The sequence below is a fragment of the Siphateles boraxobius genome, unplaced genomic scaffold (assembly GCF_051911475.1).
Source record: "Siphateles boraxobius isolate OS27281-9 unplaced genomic scaffold, OSU_SipBor_1 65, whole genome shotgun sequence".
NCBI lineage: Eukaryota > Metazoa > Chordata > Actinopteri > Cypriniformes > Leuciscidae > Siphateles > Siphateles boraxobius.
In genome coordinates, this window is record NW_027509192.1 from 2,182,727 (window position 1) to 2,203,463 (window position 20,737).

At 41.8% G+C, this 20,737-nt stretch overlaps 2 protein-coding genes across 2 annotated transcripts; one reads left to right on the forward strand and one right to left on the reverse strand.

Moving 5' to 3' along the window:
• Positions 1–8,311: 8,311 nt before the first annotated feature.
• ppib (peptidylprolyl isomerase B (cyclophilin B)) lies at positions 8,312–11,209 on the forward strand. Its single transcript, XM_077210151.1, has 5 exons — positions 8,312–9,632; positions 10,016–10,129; positions 10,212–10,305; positions 10,498–10,682; positions 10,824–11,209. Exons 1-5 carry the CDS (start codon positions 9,498–9,500, stop codon positions 10,944–10,946), a joined length of 651 nt encoding a protein of 216 aa, XP_077066266.1. The 5' UTR covers positions 8,312–9,497; the 3' UTR covers positions 10,947–11,209.
• Positions 11,210–11,273: 64 nt separating this feature from the next.
• snx22 (sorting nexin 22) lies at positions 11,274–19,244 on the reverse strand. The gene is made up of 6 exons (XM_077210149.1): positions 19,072–19,244; positions 14,141–14,329; positions 13,322–13,416; positions 12,262–12,300; positions 12,081–12,148; positions 11,274–11,970 (listed from the first exon to the last, which is right to left on the reverse strand). Exons 1-6 carry the CDS (start codon positions 19,159–19,161, stop codon positions 11,777–11,779), a joined length of 675 nt encoding a protein of 224 aa, XP_077066264.1. The 5' UTR covers positions 19,162–19,244; the 3' UTR covers positions 11,274–11,776.
• Positions 19,245–20,737: the final 1,493 nt, after the last annotated feature.

Here is a 20,737-nt window from a genome sequence, read left to right on the forward strand (position 1 = left end):
GGAGTTCCCTTTCGAACGGTCACTTCGTATTGCGTAGCTATACGCAGTGGGGGAAACTCCTTTTCCTCGATTTACTGAAGCCTTTATGTAAAGCGCATTTGCAGCTGCACAGCTAGAACATGAGCGTCTGGCTCGCTCATAGGCTGCGCTGCGGCAACTGCACATCCAATGGCGCAGGCGCCTCTGACGTGCAACCAATGAGATCACTCTGCGTCATACACGTCAGAGCCCGCCAAGGGGGCGTGACCTCAGTCTATAATAGTCCCCGAATTCGCCATTATAGCAGATTTTACTCCTTCAGCGACAAACTTCACGTCTCTGACCATTTATTGAGCCTTCGCCGTCGAACAAGCCTTCAGCCTGAGCGAGCTACAGTTCAGCAGACTACACATCTCAACCGTGTTTCTCCTGACGCCGTCTCTCCTGTGGCTATCCGGCGATATCCTTTTCAATATCTGTTTATTATGTGTTTATATCTGTATCAGCGTTGTTCCATATGCCTCGTGTTATGCGAGGCCTACGAACACGCGAGCTGCATTTCATGCCTGGGACTCTACCACGCAGAGAATGCACTCTCTGTCGGCGGATGTGCGGCCTGCGCGTGCATGCCTATCTCCGTGCTGCGAACTCGGCTAACGTTAGCTCTCTCTCGAGACGGCGGCGCCGCATCACCCGCGCTCCCTTCTCCGGCCCTACTTCAGCCGAGGAAGAAGAAGCGCCGCAGCCAACGGCATCCAGAGAGCACGGACGTTTGTGAATGCACGCCGGCCACGTCCCCGCGTGCTTCACTCACTCCAGCTCAGTCATCTCCGGTCCCGTTCGAGGGAGATCAGCGCCCCCCCACCACCACGTGGCGGGCCTCGTCTCTTTCGGCGGACCCAGCGAGGCAGGACTAACTCCGACGCTGAAATGCTTCGGATCCTAACACAGGCCGTCGCGGACCTCGAGCTCGAGTGGAACTAACCGTGCTAGCTGGCGCCGACCAGCAAAGCCCGCGAAACAGGCCTCTCAGCCCCGCCCTGCGGCTGATGCCGAACGCTTCCCGCCAAAGCCGTCCTAGCACGCAAATGAAAGAGAGGGCACGTGTCCCGCGCTTGCCGGACCACCCTCAAAGAAGCCAGCAAAACTTCTCACAGCCCCCTGTACAGTTCAGGCGGCTGGGGATTTTATTATTGTAAACAGGCCCGCAGCAGTGAGCGCGTCTTTGCAAACAAACGCCGTTTTCACGGCGACCCAAATAAAGCACACGAGCACAACACATGGGTTCACGGTCCCCCTTCACTAGGCGGCCCCTCCCTTGTTGTACACTGACTTCCCCACACGCAAATGCTTGTGCAGTCAGTCCAACATTCAATGTGTGCACAAATCACAATATATGGGTTCACGGTCCCCCTTCACTAGGCGGCCCCTCCCCTGTTTTAACACTGACTTCCCCACACGCAAATACTTGTGCAGTCAGTCCAACATTCAATGTGTGCACAAATCACAATATATGGGTTCACGGTCCCCCTTCACTAGGCGGCCCCTCCCCTGTTTTAACACTGACTTCCCCACACGCAAATGCTTGTGCAGTCAGTCCAACATTCAATGTGTGCACAAATCACAATATATGGGTTCACGGTCCCCCTTCACTAGGCGGCCCCTCCCCTGTTGTAACACTGACTTCCCCACGCGCAAATGCTTGTACAGTCAGTCCAACACTCAATGTGTGCAAAAATCACAATATAAGGGCATCAGGTCCCCCTATGTTAGGCGGCCCGTCCCAATCAGTGTGTCAAGCCCTAGCCACACGGGTTATAGCCTGGCAAGCTATCCCCGATGTGTCGAGTTGAGTTATAAACGCTATAAAGCGAGGCAACTCGCTCCAATTCGCTCGCAGACCCCCAAAGTTTCAGGCGGTTCTCGAGACTTCGGTGAGAAGCAACGTGGGTCACATGCTTCGCACCGATGTACAGAATTCATTAGCAAAAGGGGTGATAGAATTAGTCCCCCCTGTGCTAAAACATACGGGTTTTTACAGCCGCTATTTTCTAATTCCGAAAAATGACGGCGGCCTCAGACCCACTCTAGATCTGAGACATTTGAACAAAGCTCTCATGAGACGGCCGTTCAAAATGTTAGCTATCAGTTTCACAAGCACAACACATGGGTTCACGGTTCCCCTTCACTAGGCGGTCCCTCCCCTGTTGTAACACTGACTTCCCCACACGCAAATGCTTGTGCAGTCAGTCCAACATTCAATGTGTGCACAAATCACAATATATGGGTTCACGGTCCCCCTTCACTAGGTGGCCCCTCCCCCGTTGTAACACTGACTTCCCCACACGCAAATGCTTGTACAGTCAGTCCAATACTCAATGTGTGCACAAATCACAATATAAGGGTATCAGGTCCCCCTACGTTAGGCGACCAGCCCCAATCAGTGTGTCAAGCCCTAGCCACACGGGTTCTAGCCTGGCAAGCTATCCCCGATGTGTCGAGTTGGGTCATAAACACTATAAAGCGAGGTTACTCGCTCCAATTCGCTCGCAGACCCCCGGAATTTCAGGCGGTTCTCGAGACTTCGGTGAGAAGCAACGTGGGTCACGTGCTTCGCACCGAAGTACAAAATCTATTAGCAAAAGGGGCGATAGAATTAGTCCCCCCCGCGCTAAAAAATATGGGTTTTTACAGCCGCTATTTTCTGATTCCGAAAAAAGACGGCGGTCTCAGACCCATTCTAGATTTGAGACATTTGAACAAAGCTCTCATGAGACGGCCGTTCAAATTGTTAACTATCAAACATATCCTCGCGCAAGTGCGCCCGGGGGATTGGTTTGTCACAATGGATCTGAAAGATGCTTACTTTCACATTCAAATAAATCCTCGTCACAGGCCATTCTTGAGATTCGCCTTCGAGGGCCGGGCTTATCAATACACCGTTCTGCCGATCGGGCTATCGTTGGCACCCCGTACATTCACGAAGTGTATGGATGCAGCGCTTTCTCCTCTGAGATTTCAGGGAGTGCGCGTGTTAAATTATCTCGACGACTGGCTGGTGCGGGCACAGTCGAGAATCGAGCTATTAGCTCACAGGGATTTGATTCTCGGCCATCTAAAATGCCTGGGTTTCACAATCAATGTTTCAAAAAGCAAACTAACCCCCAGCCAGAGCATGATCTTTCTGGGCACAGTTTTAGACTCGAGGGCTATGACAGCGTGACTCACACAGAGCGCGCACTCTCGGTGCGAGCGCTTGCAGGCACTTTCAGATTGCGCGAGCGCGCGCCACTGAAGAAATTTCAGAAACTGCTTGGTCTCATGGCAGCAGCATCGCCAGTACTCCGCATGGGATTACTGCGCATGCGCCCGATGCAGCATTGGCTGAAACGCTGTGTGCCAACTCATGCATGGCAGTCAGGCAGCTTGCGCGTTATGGTGAATCACGGTTGTTTAAGAACCCTGATTCCCTGGCGTGCTCAGAACTGGCACCACGAGGGGGTGACAATGGGAACAATTTCCAGGAGGAAAGTGGTTCTTACAGATGCGTCCAACCTGGGTTGGGGAGCGCTGCACGAGGGCATGCCTGCATCCGGCCTCTGGTCGAGCACGGAGCAGAGCTTAAATATCAACTGTCTGGAGATGAAAGCAGTTGGGTTGGCCCTGAAGGCATTTCTGTCGAACCTCAGAGGTCACTACGTCTTAGTCCGCACAGACAATACGTCAGTGGTGGCCTACATGAATCGCCAGGGGGGCATCAGGTCAGGGAACCTGCATGCGATGGCGAGAGACCTCCTCTATATGGGCACAAACCAACCTGAGCTCTCTGAGAGCAGCGCATATCCCGGGCGTCCAGAATGTGGGCGCGAATATGCTTTCATGGGACAACACTCCCCTCGGCGAGTGGTCCCTGAACCCACAGACGGTCAGTCTAAAATGGAAGGTGTTTGGCGAGGCCGAAATCGACCTTTTCGCCTCGAGAATCAACACCCACTGCAAATTGTTCTTCTCGAAGAACAGGGACGCGCTGGCCCATGTCTGGCCCAACCGTCCCTTTTATGCCTTTCCCCCCCCCGTCTCGATGATTCCACAAGTCATCAAACGGGTCAGAGAGAGCGGGTGCCCAGTCCTTCTGGTGGCCCCTCTCTGGAAAACCAGATCGTGGTTCCCGGAACTAGTTCAGTTATCGGACACAATCCCATGGCCTGTCCCACTGAGGAAAGACCTCCTCACACAGGTGAACGGGACATTGTGGCATCCGAGACCCGATTTATGGGCCCTTCATGTTTGGCCCCTCAACGGGTACCCAAGGACCTTCCTGAGAAGGTTTTAAGCACTATATCTGAAGCCAGGGCCCCGTCGACTCGGCGCCTGTATGCTTCAAAATGGTCAGGTTTTTCCAGCTGGTGCTCGAAAAATCAGGCTGACCCAGAGTCATGTGTGATATCAGTGGTTCGCTCATTCTTACAGGAGCTGCTGGACGCGGGTTGCTCCCCGTCCACGCTCAAAGTGTATGTGGCAGCCATAGCAGCACATCATGTTCTGACGGCTGGCCAGTCACTGGGAAGAAACGACCTGGTCGTAAGATTCCTGAAAGGTGCGAGGAGAATGAACCCCTCCAGGCCTCCGTCTGTGCCGCCTCTGGACCTCTCCACGGTCCTGGGGGCTCTGAAAGGTCCGCCTTTCGAACCGCTCCAATCGGTTGATCTAAAAACCGTCTCGCTGAAGACCGCTCTCCTTATGGCGTTGGCATCTATCAAACGAGTGGGAGATCTGCAGGCGCTCTCTGTGAGCCCTGCATGTTTGGAGTTGGGTCCAGATGACTCCAGAGTCATCCTCAAGCCCAGACATGGTTACGTTCCTAAAGTGCTCTCAACACTGTTCAGAGCACAGGTGGTGACATTATCAGCCCTCCCTCCTTCTGCAGAGGATGGAGAGGTTAATCTTCTCTGCCCTGTCTGAGCGCTGAGAATCTATCGGGAGCTTTCTGCGTCTTTTAGACAATCAGAACAGCTTTTTGTCTGCTTTGGTGGTAGATCCAAGGGGGATCCAGTCACTAAGCAAAGACTGTCTAGATGGATAGTGGATGCTATTTCTATGGCTTATACCGCAGCGGGTCAAGTTTGCCCTATAGGTATCAAGGCCCATACGACCAGAGGTATGTCTCGTCATGGGCTTGGTCATCTGGCATTCCCATTAGTGATATTTGTGATGCGGCCGGCTGGTCCTCGCCTTCCACATTTATGAGTTTCTATAATAGGGAAGTGCCTTCCCTGCAGGCGAAGGTGCTTTCGGTATGATTAAGACCCGTCGGTGGCTGGTCTTGTCATATATTACTGTGCACTATCAAATTCACATATATATATATAAAACCCGCTGCTGGCTGGTTGTATTCATGCATAAACCCGCTGTTGCCGGTTATATTTACATATATATAAAACCCGCTTTGGCCGGTTATATGACATATATAAAACCCGCTTTTGCCGGTTATATTCCATACATATATAAAACCTGCTTTGGCCGGTTATAATTTCATATATAAACCCACTTGACTGGTTATATGTTCATATACCAATAACCCCGACAGTGTCTGGGTTCATTGGTGTAGTATGTTGGGTTATTTCTAACTGATGTGTACTATTTTAGACCTGACGGTGTCTGGTCTATTTATACATAATTATGCGGTTATGGCTTGTTCTGTATGCTCAGGGGCCTGAGTTGCAGTGGCAGCCAGTTACTCAGTGCGGCGTTTTGCATGGCGTCCCCACTGCGTATAGCTACGCAATACGAAGTGACCGTTCGAAAGGGAACTACTCGGTTACTCACGTAACCTCAGTTCCCTGAGTTAGGGAACGAGTATTGCGTAGCCAGCCGCACTATAGTAACATGGCAAGTTGTCGCTTCAGTCGTTAAACCTGCTATAATGGCGAATTCGGGGACTATTATAGACTGAGGTCACGCCCCCTTGGCGGGCTCTGACGTGTATGACGCAGAGTGATCTCATTGGTTGCACGTCAGAGGCGCCTGCGCCATTGGATGTGCAGTTGCCGCAGCGCAGCCTATGAGCGAGCCAGACGCTCATGTTCTAGCTGTGCAGCTGCAAATGCGCTTTACATAAAGGCTTCAGTAAATCGAGGAAAAGGAGTTTCCCCCACTGCGTATAGCTACGCAATACTCGTTCCCTAACTCAGGGAACTGAGGTTACGTGAGTAACCGAGTAGTTTCCCCACTGCGTATAGCTACGCAATACGAAGTGACCGTTCGAAAGGGAACTCAGTAGCCGATACACTTTATTGATCATGCAATGCGCTATTGCACGTGAAGCGTTTTATAATGGTTTTCTATGTGAGCTGTTCATAATCTGATTGCCTCTATAAAGTATGCTTCAATAATAAGGTAGTAGGCCTATATTGTTTACTTAATTTGAGTGCTTCAATTTAATATCACTCACATTATTGACATTATTGTTTTAAATGGGGATCACGCTTGATTACGCTGCCGTTGTCTGTTTTAGCAGAATACTACCATCTAGTGGTAGCAGGTTTTCTCAGACAGTGTGTGTGGATCGTGCAAGGCGAAACCGGCGAAAAGAAAGTCTCAAAATCCAAATGAATCAAATGAAATTGACTCAGAAAAGACCTCAATGAATGCACGCGCGTCACCTCATCCACAAATGCACATCTTCTTTGTTGCATGCACAAATTATGATACACTAATACAAAAGAAACCATTTGTATTCACAAAAATGTCTCTATTTGTACAAATTGCTACACATTCATTCAATTTTGAATTTTGCACAAGCAAGTTTAAAGGCATGGATAAAACATTTCTGCAACATGTATCAAGTTCATTGATAAGTGTGCTTGCACGTGTTAATCATTTTGATACTATATCATCCCATATATAGGTCTAAAAATACATTTTGCTTCATAAATAACTTTAAAATAGGCCTACACTAAGTTTCGTCATGCTGGCATGTGTGGAAAGTTTTTAACCATGTTTGTTACAAGAGCCATTCCAACGAAAGGGTGACATTTCTGTCCTCAGGACATTAAATGTATAAAATTGCATGAAATTTAACTCTAAAAGACGTTTTATTATTAAGCAAAATGTCCTGCACATTAAGCTAACTACAAATTTAAAATGTATAATTAAAAACATTAATAAAAACTACATAGAACACTAAAAAAGTAGCATTTTCTGCATGTCCCCACTCTCTATCTCTAAAATTTACCATGAAATATGATGATTAAAATCCTTCAGAAATCTTAATTTGTTTGCATTGTTGTGTGACTATATCCAATATATGCTTTAAAATGTTTTTTTTTTCATGAGAAAAAAATATTTTATCTAATATTTTAGATAAAATACAAATTTTAGTCGTGTCCCCGGGTTTTCACCCAGTCCTGTTATCCTAACACATCCCCCCCTCTGAAAAATTTGGAATATTCCACAAGACACATTTTCAAGGAAGTTGCATCATCTGGATCTTCTGAAGGCAATGGGAAGACCATAAGTAAGTCCTCTCATTTTAATTTCTGTATATTTGATGAAATTGTAACTATGACTGAGAAGGTAAATCTCAACATACTGTCCTGTTACCTAAATTATTTCTTATATTTTATTTGTTTGTTTTAAAAATATGAACTTTTGGTAAGTCACTAGAAATTGCTCAGTGTCCTCATGCTGTAAGCATGTATGTGATATGGCATGTATTTGATAACTTTTTGCTTAAAAACTCAATCCTGTTACTTTCAGTCCTGTTGCTTATATGAATAAATAACAGGAGTGAGTTAAAGTGACAGGAGTGAGTAGAGTCCTCTGTTTTGTTGATTTAATACTGTAAATATTAGTTTATATAATACTATTCACCTGAATTTAGCATTAGTTTTATAATGTGAACACCATACTTCCAGGAAGCCAGTCCACCACGAGGTAACTTAAACGTTGTGTCTTTGTCTTTCTTATATTTTGTAGAAAATGGAGAAAACCCATACTATGCAGGTGCCAGAAACACCCACCTATGGCATATTGCAATGGAAGGAGCGAAACACACCCGCAGTCCTCTCTTTTCCCCCTTTTCTGTCTTAATTTCCCTCTTTCTCCCTCCATTTCTCTTCTTCCTCTTTCCACCTCCTTCTCTGTGAAGTACTTCTAGCACATAGTACATCATTTCAACACAGAAATCTTATGCACACACAGTCATGTAGACTCTCTCCAATACACACACATATGGACGCTCATTCCTGTTACCAAGTGTTCATTCCTGTTACTATATTTTTTTTTTTAAATAAAGTTAAACCAGTATTTTTATCAGTTTTGGTTGGTCCATCATTTATACAATAGTTTAATAAATTAAATTATTAAAACAATTATAAACTTGAGGGTTCGGTCTTCTTTAAAATGAAAAAATGGCTTTGTGTTTTTTATTAAAATACACCTTGCCTTAATATATAGTGATTTTTTTTCACAAATATCAATTATTTGAACATATAACCAACAATTTCTTAAAATAAACACTTTCTTGTGGGGAAAACAAAGGAATTAATTGACATGCTTTTAAACATGCTTTTTAAATGGCACATGAGTTTCGGTAACAGGACTGAGAAAATATGTGTCCATCTTCTGCTTAAACCTTGTAAAAAAAAAAAAAAAAGTTGGGTGAGATTGACCAATACACATTTTGAATAGATAAATATGTTTAGTATTAGATTCAGTGTTGAAAAAAGATAAAAAATCAAGTTTAATTTGGAGAGTTACAAGAAGCAAATGTCACCCATTCGGTGGAATGGCTCACAACCAGTCTACAGTTACAACTAGCCCGCATTAGTTTTTGTATCACCCCATACTCATACTTTTGAATAACATTCATATATAGAAGCGGGAGTGTTACACAAATGGGTTGTTCAGTTTTGCAATATTATGTTCATAGCTTCATACTTGTCAGATATTAAGAATTTTTTCAGGACTTTTCGTGTTAGTTTTGCTAACTTTTCTTGCTAGCCTTATGTCTTTTTGTCTTTAAAGTTCTTTTGTGGTGTACGTATGTTTTGTACTGAGGCACGTCAATGTATGTCGCAAGTTCCGCAACTAAGCATTTTGAATTTATTAAATTTGCTGAATGTCATTACGAACAGCACCTTATATTCAGGGTCCTGTGCCTTTAATGCTGATGCGTCTCTAGTCGCGCCTGTGGCTCCGTCCATTCTTTACGCGTTTCAAACTCTGATTGGCTCTTCAAGCCTAGACAGACACAAGCCAGTCCAATCAGAATACGATGAGTTAGGACACGTCACCTAGAACAGAGTGAGCTTCAAGCGGCTGTTCTCAGATCGGTTTGAGGGGGAGTATGTTCCCATAGTGATCATCTTTACTCATCTGTTCCTGGATCAGTTCTAGACTCTAATCCCGCCCGGGTTTGATCCTAATGTCTGGGTGCAGCTTAAATCTCCTCCCCGGATGCCCCAAAAAACCCTAAAACACAGTCATCGCCACACACACAGTTTTTCGGGTCGTTCATGGTGCGGATCTGCGAGAGGAGGATGAAGTTTCTGGTGGCAGTCACATTGATCGTTGGCTCGGTGATTTTCCTGCTTTTCCCGAGCGGATCGGAAGCGGATGAGAAGAAAAAGGGACCAAAAGTCACGGCTAAGGTACAGAGACGCTACATTCACTGCAACATTGAATCTGGCCTCATGGATACAAATGATAGAATTCGAATTTCTAATGTTGCGTTCACACTTAAATCCAGCGTGCCAGATTCGTGGACCCAGTTTCTTTTTGCTTGCAAAGCATCCGTTTGCTTTTTCATTTGCATTGGATTTGTGCATACTATAATAATACTAATAATGCCGTTAACTCCACACAAACGTTTCATAATTTGATGTTGCAAAAGTATTTGTTACTTAAACCGTAGTCTAATGATAAGTGGGGGTCTGTGGTCTTTCTGGTGGAGTGAAATTCCTATAACATAAAGCATCTGCTGCAGAACTGATTTTTGATGTTCTGGTGTAACTTGATTTGGTTGTTTTCCCAGGTGTACTTTGATATCAAGATTGGAGATGAGGATGTAGGACGGATAGTTATTGGACTCTTTGGGAAGACTGTCCCTAAAACGACTGAAAATTTCCTCCTGCTGGCCACTGGAGAGGTGAGTGTGCCTTTCCACTGGGGGTCAGTATTCATGAATAGCCGTGTATTGATACTATAAATTATATGATTCTGATTTCCAGAAAGGATTTGGTTACAAAGGCAGCAAGTTTCATCGGGTGATTAAAGACTTCATGATCCAGGGAGGAGATTTCACCAGGGGAGATGGAACTGGAGGTATTGAAATACTAAACCCTGATTGAAACCAGGTTATCTTTGTTACCCTTTATGATGTCATAAGATTAGAATTCAAGTCATCAGCCCAATATTACACCTTTTTTTTTTTTTTTAAAGAGGTTTGAGGTCGCTCAAATAGCAAAAACGCCCAATAAACTGAGATTCCTAACACCCCTGTCTGTCTTTATGTAGGTAAGAGCATCTATGGAGACCGTTTCCCTGACGAGAACTTCAAGCTGAAGCATTACGGTCCTGGTTGGCTCAGCATGGCAAATGCCGGCAAAGACACCAACGGCTCCCAGTTCTTCATCACCACGGTCCAAACGCCATGGCTGGACGGCAAACATGTTGTGTTTGGCAAAATCCTGGAAGGCCTGGTGAGTATCTCCACTTCGTCCGTCTGTAGAGATGTTCTTCCATATTTATTTACCTAACCTTAACAGTCAGGAATCTTTACATATAGAAGTGCTTTACTCCAGAGATTGTGCTAATTTTGAGCATTTCCCTTTGTCTTCAAGGATGTTGTGAAGAAGATCGAGGGCACGAAGACTGATGGCCGAGATAAACCTCTCAAGGACATCATTATCCACGACAGCGGCAAGCTCGAAGTGGAAAAGCCTTTTGCAGTAGCTAAAGAGTAATTTAAGTTTGAAGAAACAATGGGACTCTGGGTTTAAGGGGATTGAATTTGATGCCACTAGAGTTCTAGTGGAAAGTAAGCGTGCGTGTATATGTGGTCGTTGGAGCTCCTCCCCCTTCGTGGGACCGTCACACACCAGTCCTGATCCGCAGAGCGGCACATCCTGGGTCCAGTTCTAACAGGCATTCCAATCGGTCCGATTTCTGACCCACTTCAACCTGCTTTTATAATCAAATCTTCAATAAAGGATCCAGGTTTTCTTAATGCTGTTGTCTTGTTTGAATAATTCCTTGTTTTGTTTTTTTGACCAGAAACAAATCAGACACTGTTTATTTAACAAAAATACTTTTAATGCTTAAGATACAGACAAATGGTTTTTGCACAGTCAAAATCAGTGACCTAAACCATGGTTTGAAATGTGAATTTTATGATGAAATGTAAAGGTTATTTTTTTTTTTTTACAGAATTTTAGACATGGAACAGTCTCAAGAAGGCACGTGTAAAGCATATTGCAATCATAAATGAGGGAAAGACATGAAAATGTTTAAAAAAGCACAAAACCAAATTTTAATAGTGTAACAGTTTTTAAAAAAAATCAATACAACTGTAATTATACATCATTGTAATATGTAATTCATATTTATTTTTGTCTATATAATTGATGGGGCTCCTAAAAAAAGTCTTAATATTTTCTTAGATTTTAAGGTTGGAAAATAACCTAGACCGTTTTGTAAGTCACACACATTGAAATGTGATAAGATTCAGTCGTTATAAACATGCCAAGGCTCATTTAAAGCAGGTGGAGTTGCTAGGCAACACTGCAGTGATTCACTATATGATCTGTGACTCTGGCAGGGAGCTGATGTCACTTCTGTTTATGGTAATGATAGGGATTCTGGGATACGCGGGCAGCTCTGGTGCACAGGCGAGGACACTGGGTTTCCCACAGCTCATCTTGAAGCTCACTTTGACGTCTTTGGGGTACAAACCCTGCAGGACACCGGCCGCCACGATGTCAGGGAGATCTGTGAGGGGAATGACCACAAAACACGGTTTCCCAGGATGTTTTTTTTTTTTTTTTGAGTGTGAAAAAGACATTTCTGTAATGAAATCACAACAATCTTGCCAGGTTTACCTGATCTGGATTCAAGCTGGTAAGGGTCTGCCGAGAAACCGACTACTCTCTGATGGAATGACTGAAATCTATAAAAAGACATCGTTCAGAGAAAATGAATGCTGTTTAGAATAAATTCATCCAAATTTGAATCCAAATGTAGGTGTAATAAATAAGCAGGTTAAATGAAGGATGAACATACCTGTATCCTTGCTCTTGACAGTCATCTGAGTGGTTTTCACTGAAAGGGCATTAATAAATTAATATTATTATTCATTTCCTTAAATAATATTGCTCTTAATAATTAAACTTTTAACTGTTGAAATGATTTCCCTAAAGTCCCCATATATGCTATTTTCTTAAATGTTCCTAATTTTATTTTGGAGATCTTCTACAACAGGTTTGCATGCATTAACCGTCAAAAATGCATTGTAGTATAATTGTGTATAAATATTGTTGTGTATGTGTAATATATGTATGCGAATAGAACTTTTGAATATATACTTTTTTCATTGATTATAGATTTATTATCTATGCGGACTTATTATTTTGTAGCCATTTCCTTAAATATAGTAGTAAGGGTGTAAAGGGGTAGGAGTACATAAGATTCCTACTCCTTTTTGTACATCAAATAGAGGGGGGGGGGGGGGTAGTACTGGAAAGTATGGTGTTTTATTTTGTTGTTCATCTGTTTGTTTGTTTTTACCATTATTTTTTTTCTTTCTGCATTTACATGTTCAAAATAAAGATATCAATCAATCAATCAAAAAAACCCTTTTTTTTTTTTTCTCATAATACACACTGCATCAGCTCTCTTCTCAGTGTCTGAAACGCTTCGATAAAGGATTCAGTCTCTCTAAACCCCTCCTACTCTGCTCTGATTGGTCAGATGGTTTGGTCTGTTGTGATTGGTCTACCGCTAACAGCGCGTGTTGGAAACCAAACGCCTACCCATGGCTACTAACTAATTATAATTCAGTCAGGCAAGCCTCTTCTCGTCGACTAACGCCTCATCTACGATAAGGGGGCAGCCCAAGTGGATTTGCTTTCGCAGCGCAGAAAACAGCGTCTACTCGACATGTCGACAACAACGTGAACCAAACTCTTCGAAATCGGTTCTTCCTTTTAGGAGACAATAACTCAATTTATCAAGCACTCTGATCTATGAAACTTTGAAGGCAATATGCGAAAAAGCATAATAGGGGGACTTTAAAATTTAGAGACATTAATAGATGACACTGTGATCTGGTATAAACACATACTCAGAGATGCAGTTCTTGCTCGCTGAATGAAAATGTTTGACCTGCAGAAAGTCCAGGAGCTCTTGAGGAACAACATCATTCTGATACAGAATCACCTGCAATTGGAAGCCAATGAAAAAAAACATAACCTCAGGATGACATTATATTACTGTTAATATATTTCAATATATTTTATATATTCAAATATTTAATATATACAACAGTTCAAAAGATTGGGGTCGGTAAGGAGAGGAAGTTTTGACAGAAGTCGGTCTCACCAAGGCTGCATTTATTTGATCAGAAATACAGTAAAATAAAGTAATATTGTGACTTACAGTTTTTAAAAAAAATGTGACTCTTTTATTGTCATCAATGTTGAAAACAGTTGTGCTGCTTAATATGTTTGTGAAAACCGTGATACATTTTATGAGGATTTTTGATGATTAGAAATTTAAAAAGAACAGCATTTATTTGAAATAGTACATTATTATAAATATCTTTACTGTCACTTTTGATCAATATGCATCTTTGCTGAAAATTCTTTTTTCACGAAAAGAAATTCTTGAACAGTAGCCTATGTCTAATAATAGAAAGCATACAATAAGAGTATTTATTCCACATCATGATATTCTAATATACACTAAAAACAAAAACAATGAGGGGTGAGAATGATATGTATTAGGAGGAATAGCATACTACTCATACTATATTTGTGTAGTAGCCTATGCTGGACGTAGACTGTGAGGGTGTTAAAATAAAAATGGAAATTCTAAAACAAATTAAAAATAATTTTAAAAATATGAATAAATCCTATAATAGCATATAGGGGCGGGTCTCCACCTGGATGTAGTCTTCCAGTTCCTGTTGTCTTTGCTCCAGTGGTTTGGTTCGCAGGTGCTGGTTTCTCTTACTAGGGAAATCGGGAGCGCGCACAATCTTCTTCAGCTTCCTGTGAAGCGTCTGAAAATCACTGTATCGCCGTAAAACAAAGTGTTTCCTTCCATTGAAGAGAATCTCCACCCTGAAGAGCTGAAATACAATAAAGTCCAAATCACAAAACCTGTAAACGATTCAATTAGACTTCATTAAAACTAAATAACTACCATGAGACAACGCATTGTGCAGTGATGATTATTGGCCAGCAGGAGGCGCCAGTGCTCGTACTCCAGCATCAGTGCGCCCTCTGGAGCTCTGGTGTGCTCACGCCAGGTTACAACAGCAGATATTAACAGTTATTAGTCAAATTTAAGTTTGCTTTCCATCAGAATTCATTCAGAAATTCCAAAGGTATATTATTACCTCATCAAAAATGACAGTACAAAAGTTTAGTCTTAATATAGGTCATGTAAGTTTACACAGGTTAAATCAGCACAGGTGTGGCAGTTCTTCAGGATCACACCCTCTTTATAAAGACTCATGGGGCTTTATTGTCAACAACACAAAGAAATGTCAATGTGACATATCTAAACCTTTCATCTCCATACATCCTGACAGAACAACAGTATTTTTACTGGTTTGATCAGCCATAAGCGCCATGCGAGAGATATTAATTTGTATTGCGAACGGGAAACTGCTTAGCATATTAGTTTAAAAGAAATAGTAAGTATTAGTATAAACCGTGCAGTAAGCAGGTGAATACTGTATTTCACAATACACTGACTTATAATTTGGTCAAACTGCCAAGAGAGATGTTTAAAATTACTTTTGACATGAGGTCATGTGACGACAACTGATATGTTTGATGGTTTTGATTACTCATATCTAGTGTATACTACACTAGTACTCTATTGCCAGTAACCTTGCTGTGTGTGAGCAGATCTGAGAATTAGCAGTTTCCCGTTTTCCACCCATAACAAAGGAACACAGAACATTCAGTTCCAGCAAACATTTCCCACTGTGAGCTCAATCTTGCGCTTCTCAATACCTAAAATATTTTTCTCTCCAAATCAGAGAGAGAGAGAGAGAGAGAGAGAGAGAGAGAGAGAGAGAGAGAGAGAGAGAGAGAGAGAGTTGAAATGATTGTTTGTCAAGCATGTTTTGACAAGTCTGTGCTCAACAGGGTGATGGGAACTATCTATGCAGTGTTATGATCTGCTCAGTCTAAAAAAACTCAGGACATTTAGAGCTAATTAAGTATTCAAAGGCAAAGTTTACCCACAAATTAAAATTCTGTCATCATTATTTCACCCTCATGTCGTTCAAAACCTGTATGACACAAAAGCAACATATTCACACTGCTCTTTTCCTTACAAGTGAATACTGTCAAACACCATCTTTATAAATATATACATTCAAATTGATATAATAAATTATTTAATATTTAAATATATTTAAATAAATATATCATACATTAAAATATGAATGCTCTTTTTATGGAGGTGAATAGGCTTTCAAACTAATTGCCTTTAATTTCTGTATAATTTGTACGACTTGGGAGTCCATATATACTATGATATTTTAAAAAATAATAATTATTGGTGCATGGCAGCCTCAGTTTATGGAAAACATTTAACAGAAAACTCACATAATGGCTTGAGGGAAAAACTCACATTTAAGGTTTGGAAAAACATGAGGGTGAGTAAATAAAGACGAATGGTTATTTTTAGTAGAAATATCCCTTCAAATCAGTGAATTCTTACACAATTAGCCGTGAAATTCTAGTGCACCGTCTACAGAACGTACGTCTTTGTTCTCGCTGAGCATTCTGGGTAAAGCGGGTGGAGAGAACCATTCCGAGGACACATGTCTGTTTCGGGCACCAGATTGTGTAGTGTGTTTTCAGATTTAACCCCAGTTTCTCCCACTCTCGTTCTTATAGAGCTCTCATTGTTGCTGATGTTCAGCGCTGGATACTTCCGCTAGGATGAAGAGCTTCTTTCGCACACACAAATCACTCTATTCATCTTTCTGGACTGTGACCTCTGACCTCCCTTCTTCTGAAGTTCTACAGTTCTCTGTGATCGGAGATGTTTTCATGGCCTACTGGATCTGACAGGTGCGAGTGTGTGTTGGGCATTACGGCTTTGAATGACATCAGCATGTTGCCGTGTGGTTTGGGAGTCAGCTGTGATTTAGCTGTTCTACTTTTAGCAACTGCCCCCGTTAAAGCCTCTCGTTCAGACAGACTTCTGTCCACCATTTCTGATAGATCATGAACACACGGGATGTGAGAGAAATGCACACGTTCTAGGTCAAAACATGATTCGACTCCATCCGATCTGATAATTGCACAAAAACCGCACCGTTTTAACGGGAGGACACAAAACATCTTTTGCATGTGTTGAAAGCACAGTGACTCTTCCCTTCACTCTTGGCTGGGTCGGTTCTGTTGCAGCGGGACTTCACACGACACACTGGTTCTAGTATTTAAAAAAGACACCACAGCGCAATAAACAGTGTAAATTACTCAAATAATCCAGAATTAAAGGACAATTCCGGCCAAAAATGAACCTAGGGCTAAATAACACACGGGCACTGAGTCGACCGTTCTCTGGGATGCGTTTTCATCATAATCGAATGTACCCAGTTTTAACGTTAGTTGTAGTTTAACCACAGATTAGCTTATAACGCTAGTGTATAGGGCATCGAAATAGTAAAAATAAAAATCGCTAGTTAATACCTAACAAGGCTCAAAATAGCCCCACACTAACAAGGTAGCATAATGAGGGTCTCTACCTACAAACTGAAGCATTGAAAACTTTGTAAGTGTACAGACAGTTTAATAAGAAGATACTTTATAAAGACAGTACACTCGTCTTCGCGTGTACAAGCAGGAGCCATCTTTGGAAAACAGTCTCGACCAGTCGAACCACGAACGCCGTGCTACATTCGATTATCGGAAAGTTGACGCAAATCGGTCCAAGTTCGAATCCGTCTTTTGCCGAACTCACTCTACTCCCTTTTCCCATCACATATTAGATTGGAAAGGCATTTATTTTCAAAATATTTGAAAAGTGGAAATTAAGTGTCTAACGCGTGTGTTTAGCAATAAAGTGTTTAGGGGACGTTGTAGGGAGGGCTTTATTGTCCCAATAAGGTGGCATCCATTAAATAAATAATACAATGATTTACACTATGTTATTATTGTATACTGTTCATATACAACAACGCTGAGGTGCAAATCTCTTCCCAGTTTGTCAAAGCCTCTTGAAGGCAAGTCTCCAAGGTTAGTGGAAACATCGTAACGCCTGCTAACGCTGCGGTACGCAGGCAAGGAGAACAGAGGCTGTTTTTTTAATGGATGTCAATGGAGGAAAGGCTTTTTGTGTTGTTTTTTGGATAAATCTATTTTTAGAGTTTACACCCAAAAATTTGTGCCAGGTACAGTTTACGGCACTTCTCATTCATTTCTATGGTATTCGCAAACAACGTATGAGTATCGCACAACCCTGAACAAAATTCAATGACATCAGCATTGTGATCTATGATCATTGTGAATGGCTATTGAGAATACCCATAATGCACTGAGGGTCATCCTGAATGAATTCCCAGAAGATGGCGCCTGCAGCCAACCAGGCCTCAGCCTTTTTTATTAATCGTATTGGGCGGGAATTATGTAAATGAGGAATATAGTGACATATTCCTTCACAGAAGAAAACTCAAGAATGGAGGCGTTTTAGGGAATTATCGAAAACAGTGAAGAAGTCTCTTAAGAGGGACTTTGTAAGATTGCAGATCTTTTTCATGCTCAAACAAACAGCAACAATAGCTACACACTAAAGAAAGTTGCAAATATAAAAAAGCATAATAGGACCCGTAATGAGTTGAGATGTTTCAAACCGTCCAAAACCGGTTGCGTCATCAAACATGTTCTGTCATATTCCTGCTCCATTCATTCCTAGGTGTTGACAGTAGAGTTGTGCATCTCTATTCTTGTTTGTTGAATTTTATAGGCTATTTCGTATTTTTTCCTTAGGCGTTAAAATCCGCTGAAGACACACCTTAGCACTTAACTAACACGTTACCGTATATTGCATTTAAAAGCATCTACTGTGCCAATAATAATAGCCTGCTCGTAATTATTTTTGTTGCTTCCTAGTAAACGCAAAACACAATGCAATGCAAACAAACCCTCTAACAACGTTTAGACAAAAAATAAATTAAATAAATAAGCGCACAAAAAGTAGCCAGAGTTGGAAGGTCATCTAAATGTTGCTAAAGCCAGCCCTCTTGCATTTCACATTTCTGCATTGTTTCAACAAGCAACGTGGCTTGCAATATAGTAGGCTACAAACAGAACATGGCAGCAACGTTGCCACAACATAAATGTGTCTGTTAAATTGATCAATGTTTCTAACTTTTGTTATACGTGTATTTAAAATGAGATGTATATTATAATATAACAAATGACAACATGACGTCACTAAAAGTTTACAGCTTACAACTTACAAGGCTACTACAGAATTTTATGACATGAATACATAATCTGAAATACAAGGGACTTTGCAACAATTTATCACAGTCACCATAGTTTCTGCAAAACTATAGTCAATACAGGCTAGTTGAAAATGAAACAAGATAGGCTATTACATAAAAACACTGTTTGAATATCTAATTAATTCACTACAGTTTTACAGTAAACCAATTGTAGTTTTGCTGCACCTGTGTTTACCATGGTCAGTTTATGCAATGGGTCCTAATACATTTATTTTTAGCCTTCAAAATTGATGACATACAAAATCACGTGCAAAAACGTCAAACTCACGTTGGAGTTTATAATATTTCAATTCTGACTGAGGAACCACAAATCAGCAAGTTTCTGTCTGACTTACTTTGCGCAACTTTCCCGTCTCGTCCACTTCCCTCATGAGAGACGGAATGAAGACCTCGATGACTGGAGACACACACTGATGATCCAACATCCCAAACACACACAGATCACAGACTGAACTGAAGATCAGCTCCGTGACGTGCTTTGATCAATCCGCCGTGGATCTCCAGAGTCCAGAGCTCCTCCTCCAAACACAGACACACACACGCGCGCGCACACGCACACACACACAGCTGAGAGAAATAAAGCCATTCATACAGAAGGATATGCTTTTTGTTGTTGAGAAAGAACTTATCCTATGTATGTAACAGTGTTAAATACCTGATTAAATGTATAAATTTCTTAATTCGCATTAAAGAAAAATACAATTACTCGGAGTCGGTAACCAACTGCCAGATGGTAATTGGTTTTTTTGGGTTTTTTTTTTTACATAAACCGAGGGTTGATGTTAAAAAATATCAATGGCATAATGTTGTCATCACTGGCGTATGCATTTTTTTGTCCAATCAAATGCTCTCTAAAATGAGAATGTCCCGCCCTCTAATATTGCCAGCGATTCACTAGTCAACACTGTGGTGTAAACTAATGGCTATTTGCTATTAACAAATTAGTGTCTCGATAATTTTTCACGTGTTTTAGAGTTAAAGGTAGAGTAGGCAATTTCTGAGAGGCTAGCGATAGAAAGTTAGCATTGAAAGCACAAGATCTCATCCTCCCTTCAGAGCGTCTCCAAAGCCACGCCTCCTCCGAAACACATGAACGCGCATAGCGTCATAAGAGTGTTAAATTACCTCATGTCTCAAAAGCACATTACAATCATAATGTAAACAAGCTCTTACTTGTACCACCTGACTGCTACATTTCGGCATTGATAGTGTTGATATAGAAACACATAGGCCTAAATCAGCTCAGAGTAGAACATCACGGGTTGCCATCTAAGGTTATGACATGGTGTGAGCGCAGCATAAGCTCTTGTTTTGGTGCAGGAGGAACTGTTAAAGGCGGCTTCTGTTTGTTTGTGGCACTCAGTGACTGTCTGTCTGCGGCTTCCCAATTTCAGAGGCCGAATTTATTGGAATGCAATGATTGGACGAACATTTTTTTTGGTCATGAAACATCCACAAAAGATATGTACATGTTATTAATGTGTTTATGAAAAAAATGCCTACCCTACCTTTGAACATTGTTTAATTGGAGATTGTACAATTATGAATTCTTCAGACATGTGTTTTCTGAAGATCTAGAGAGAAAAAAGTTATTTTGGGATGTTTCTGGAACTTTTTTTCTGAGTTAAATATAAAGAGCCAGTGTGTCTTCGGATCACAAGTCTGTCATGCGATTTCTCATGTAAACACTTATTCTTAATAAACTGTAATAGACTTCGGAGAAGTTACATAAAAGGACAGTTGTGTGTCTATTCCAACCAGAGTTCAAATGCAAACTTGTCTACATTTATTTGTGCATTAAGTTATGTCTACGGATGATTTTGAGCGAGCATCATTTAAATGAAAAGAATGAGTCTATTTTTGTAAGGTCAAATGGTCAGAGGTGTGTCCGCACCAAACCTGATGTCCTAATTTCTTCTGTATGAATGGAGAATAAACGAGAATCACATGATTTCCCGTGACACACAACCATTCATGCATTTACTGCTGACTAAACACACT

What these genes read in the sequence shown, in the direction of transcription:
- ppib (XM_077210151.1), top strand. Translation starts at nt 9,498, where the DNA reads ATGGTGCGGATCTGCGAGAGGAGGATGAAGTTTCTGGTGGCAGTCACA. An exon ending in CAGGGGAGATGGAACTGGAG is followed by an intron (nt 10,306 to 10,497) that starts GTATTGAAATAC and finishes GTCTTTATGTAG; the next exon opens with GTAAGAGCATCTATGGAGAC. An exon ending in GCAAAATCCTGGAAGGCCTG is followed by an intron (nt 10,683 to 10,823) that starts GTGAGTATCTCC and finishes TTTGTCTTCAAG; the next exon opens with GATGTTGTGAAGAAGATCGA.
- snx22 (XM_077210149.1), bottom strand. Translation starts at nt 19,161, where the DNA reads ATGTTGGATCATCAGTGTGTGTCTCCAGTCATCGAGGTCTTCATTCCG. An exon ending in AGACGGGAAAGTTGCGCAAA is followed by an intron (nt 14,330 to 19,071) that starts GTAAGTCAGACA and finishes ATTGTATTTCAG; the next exon opens with CTCTTCAGGGTGGAGATTCT. An exon ending in TGTCAAGAGCAAGGATACAG is followed by an intron (nt 12,149 to 12,261) that starts GTATGTTCATCC and finishes GTCTTTTTATAG; the next exon opens with ATTTCAGTCATTCCATCAGA.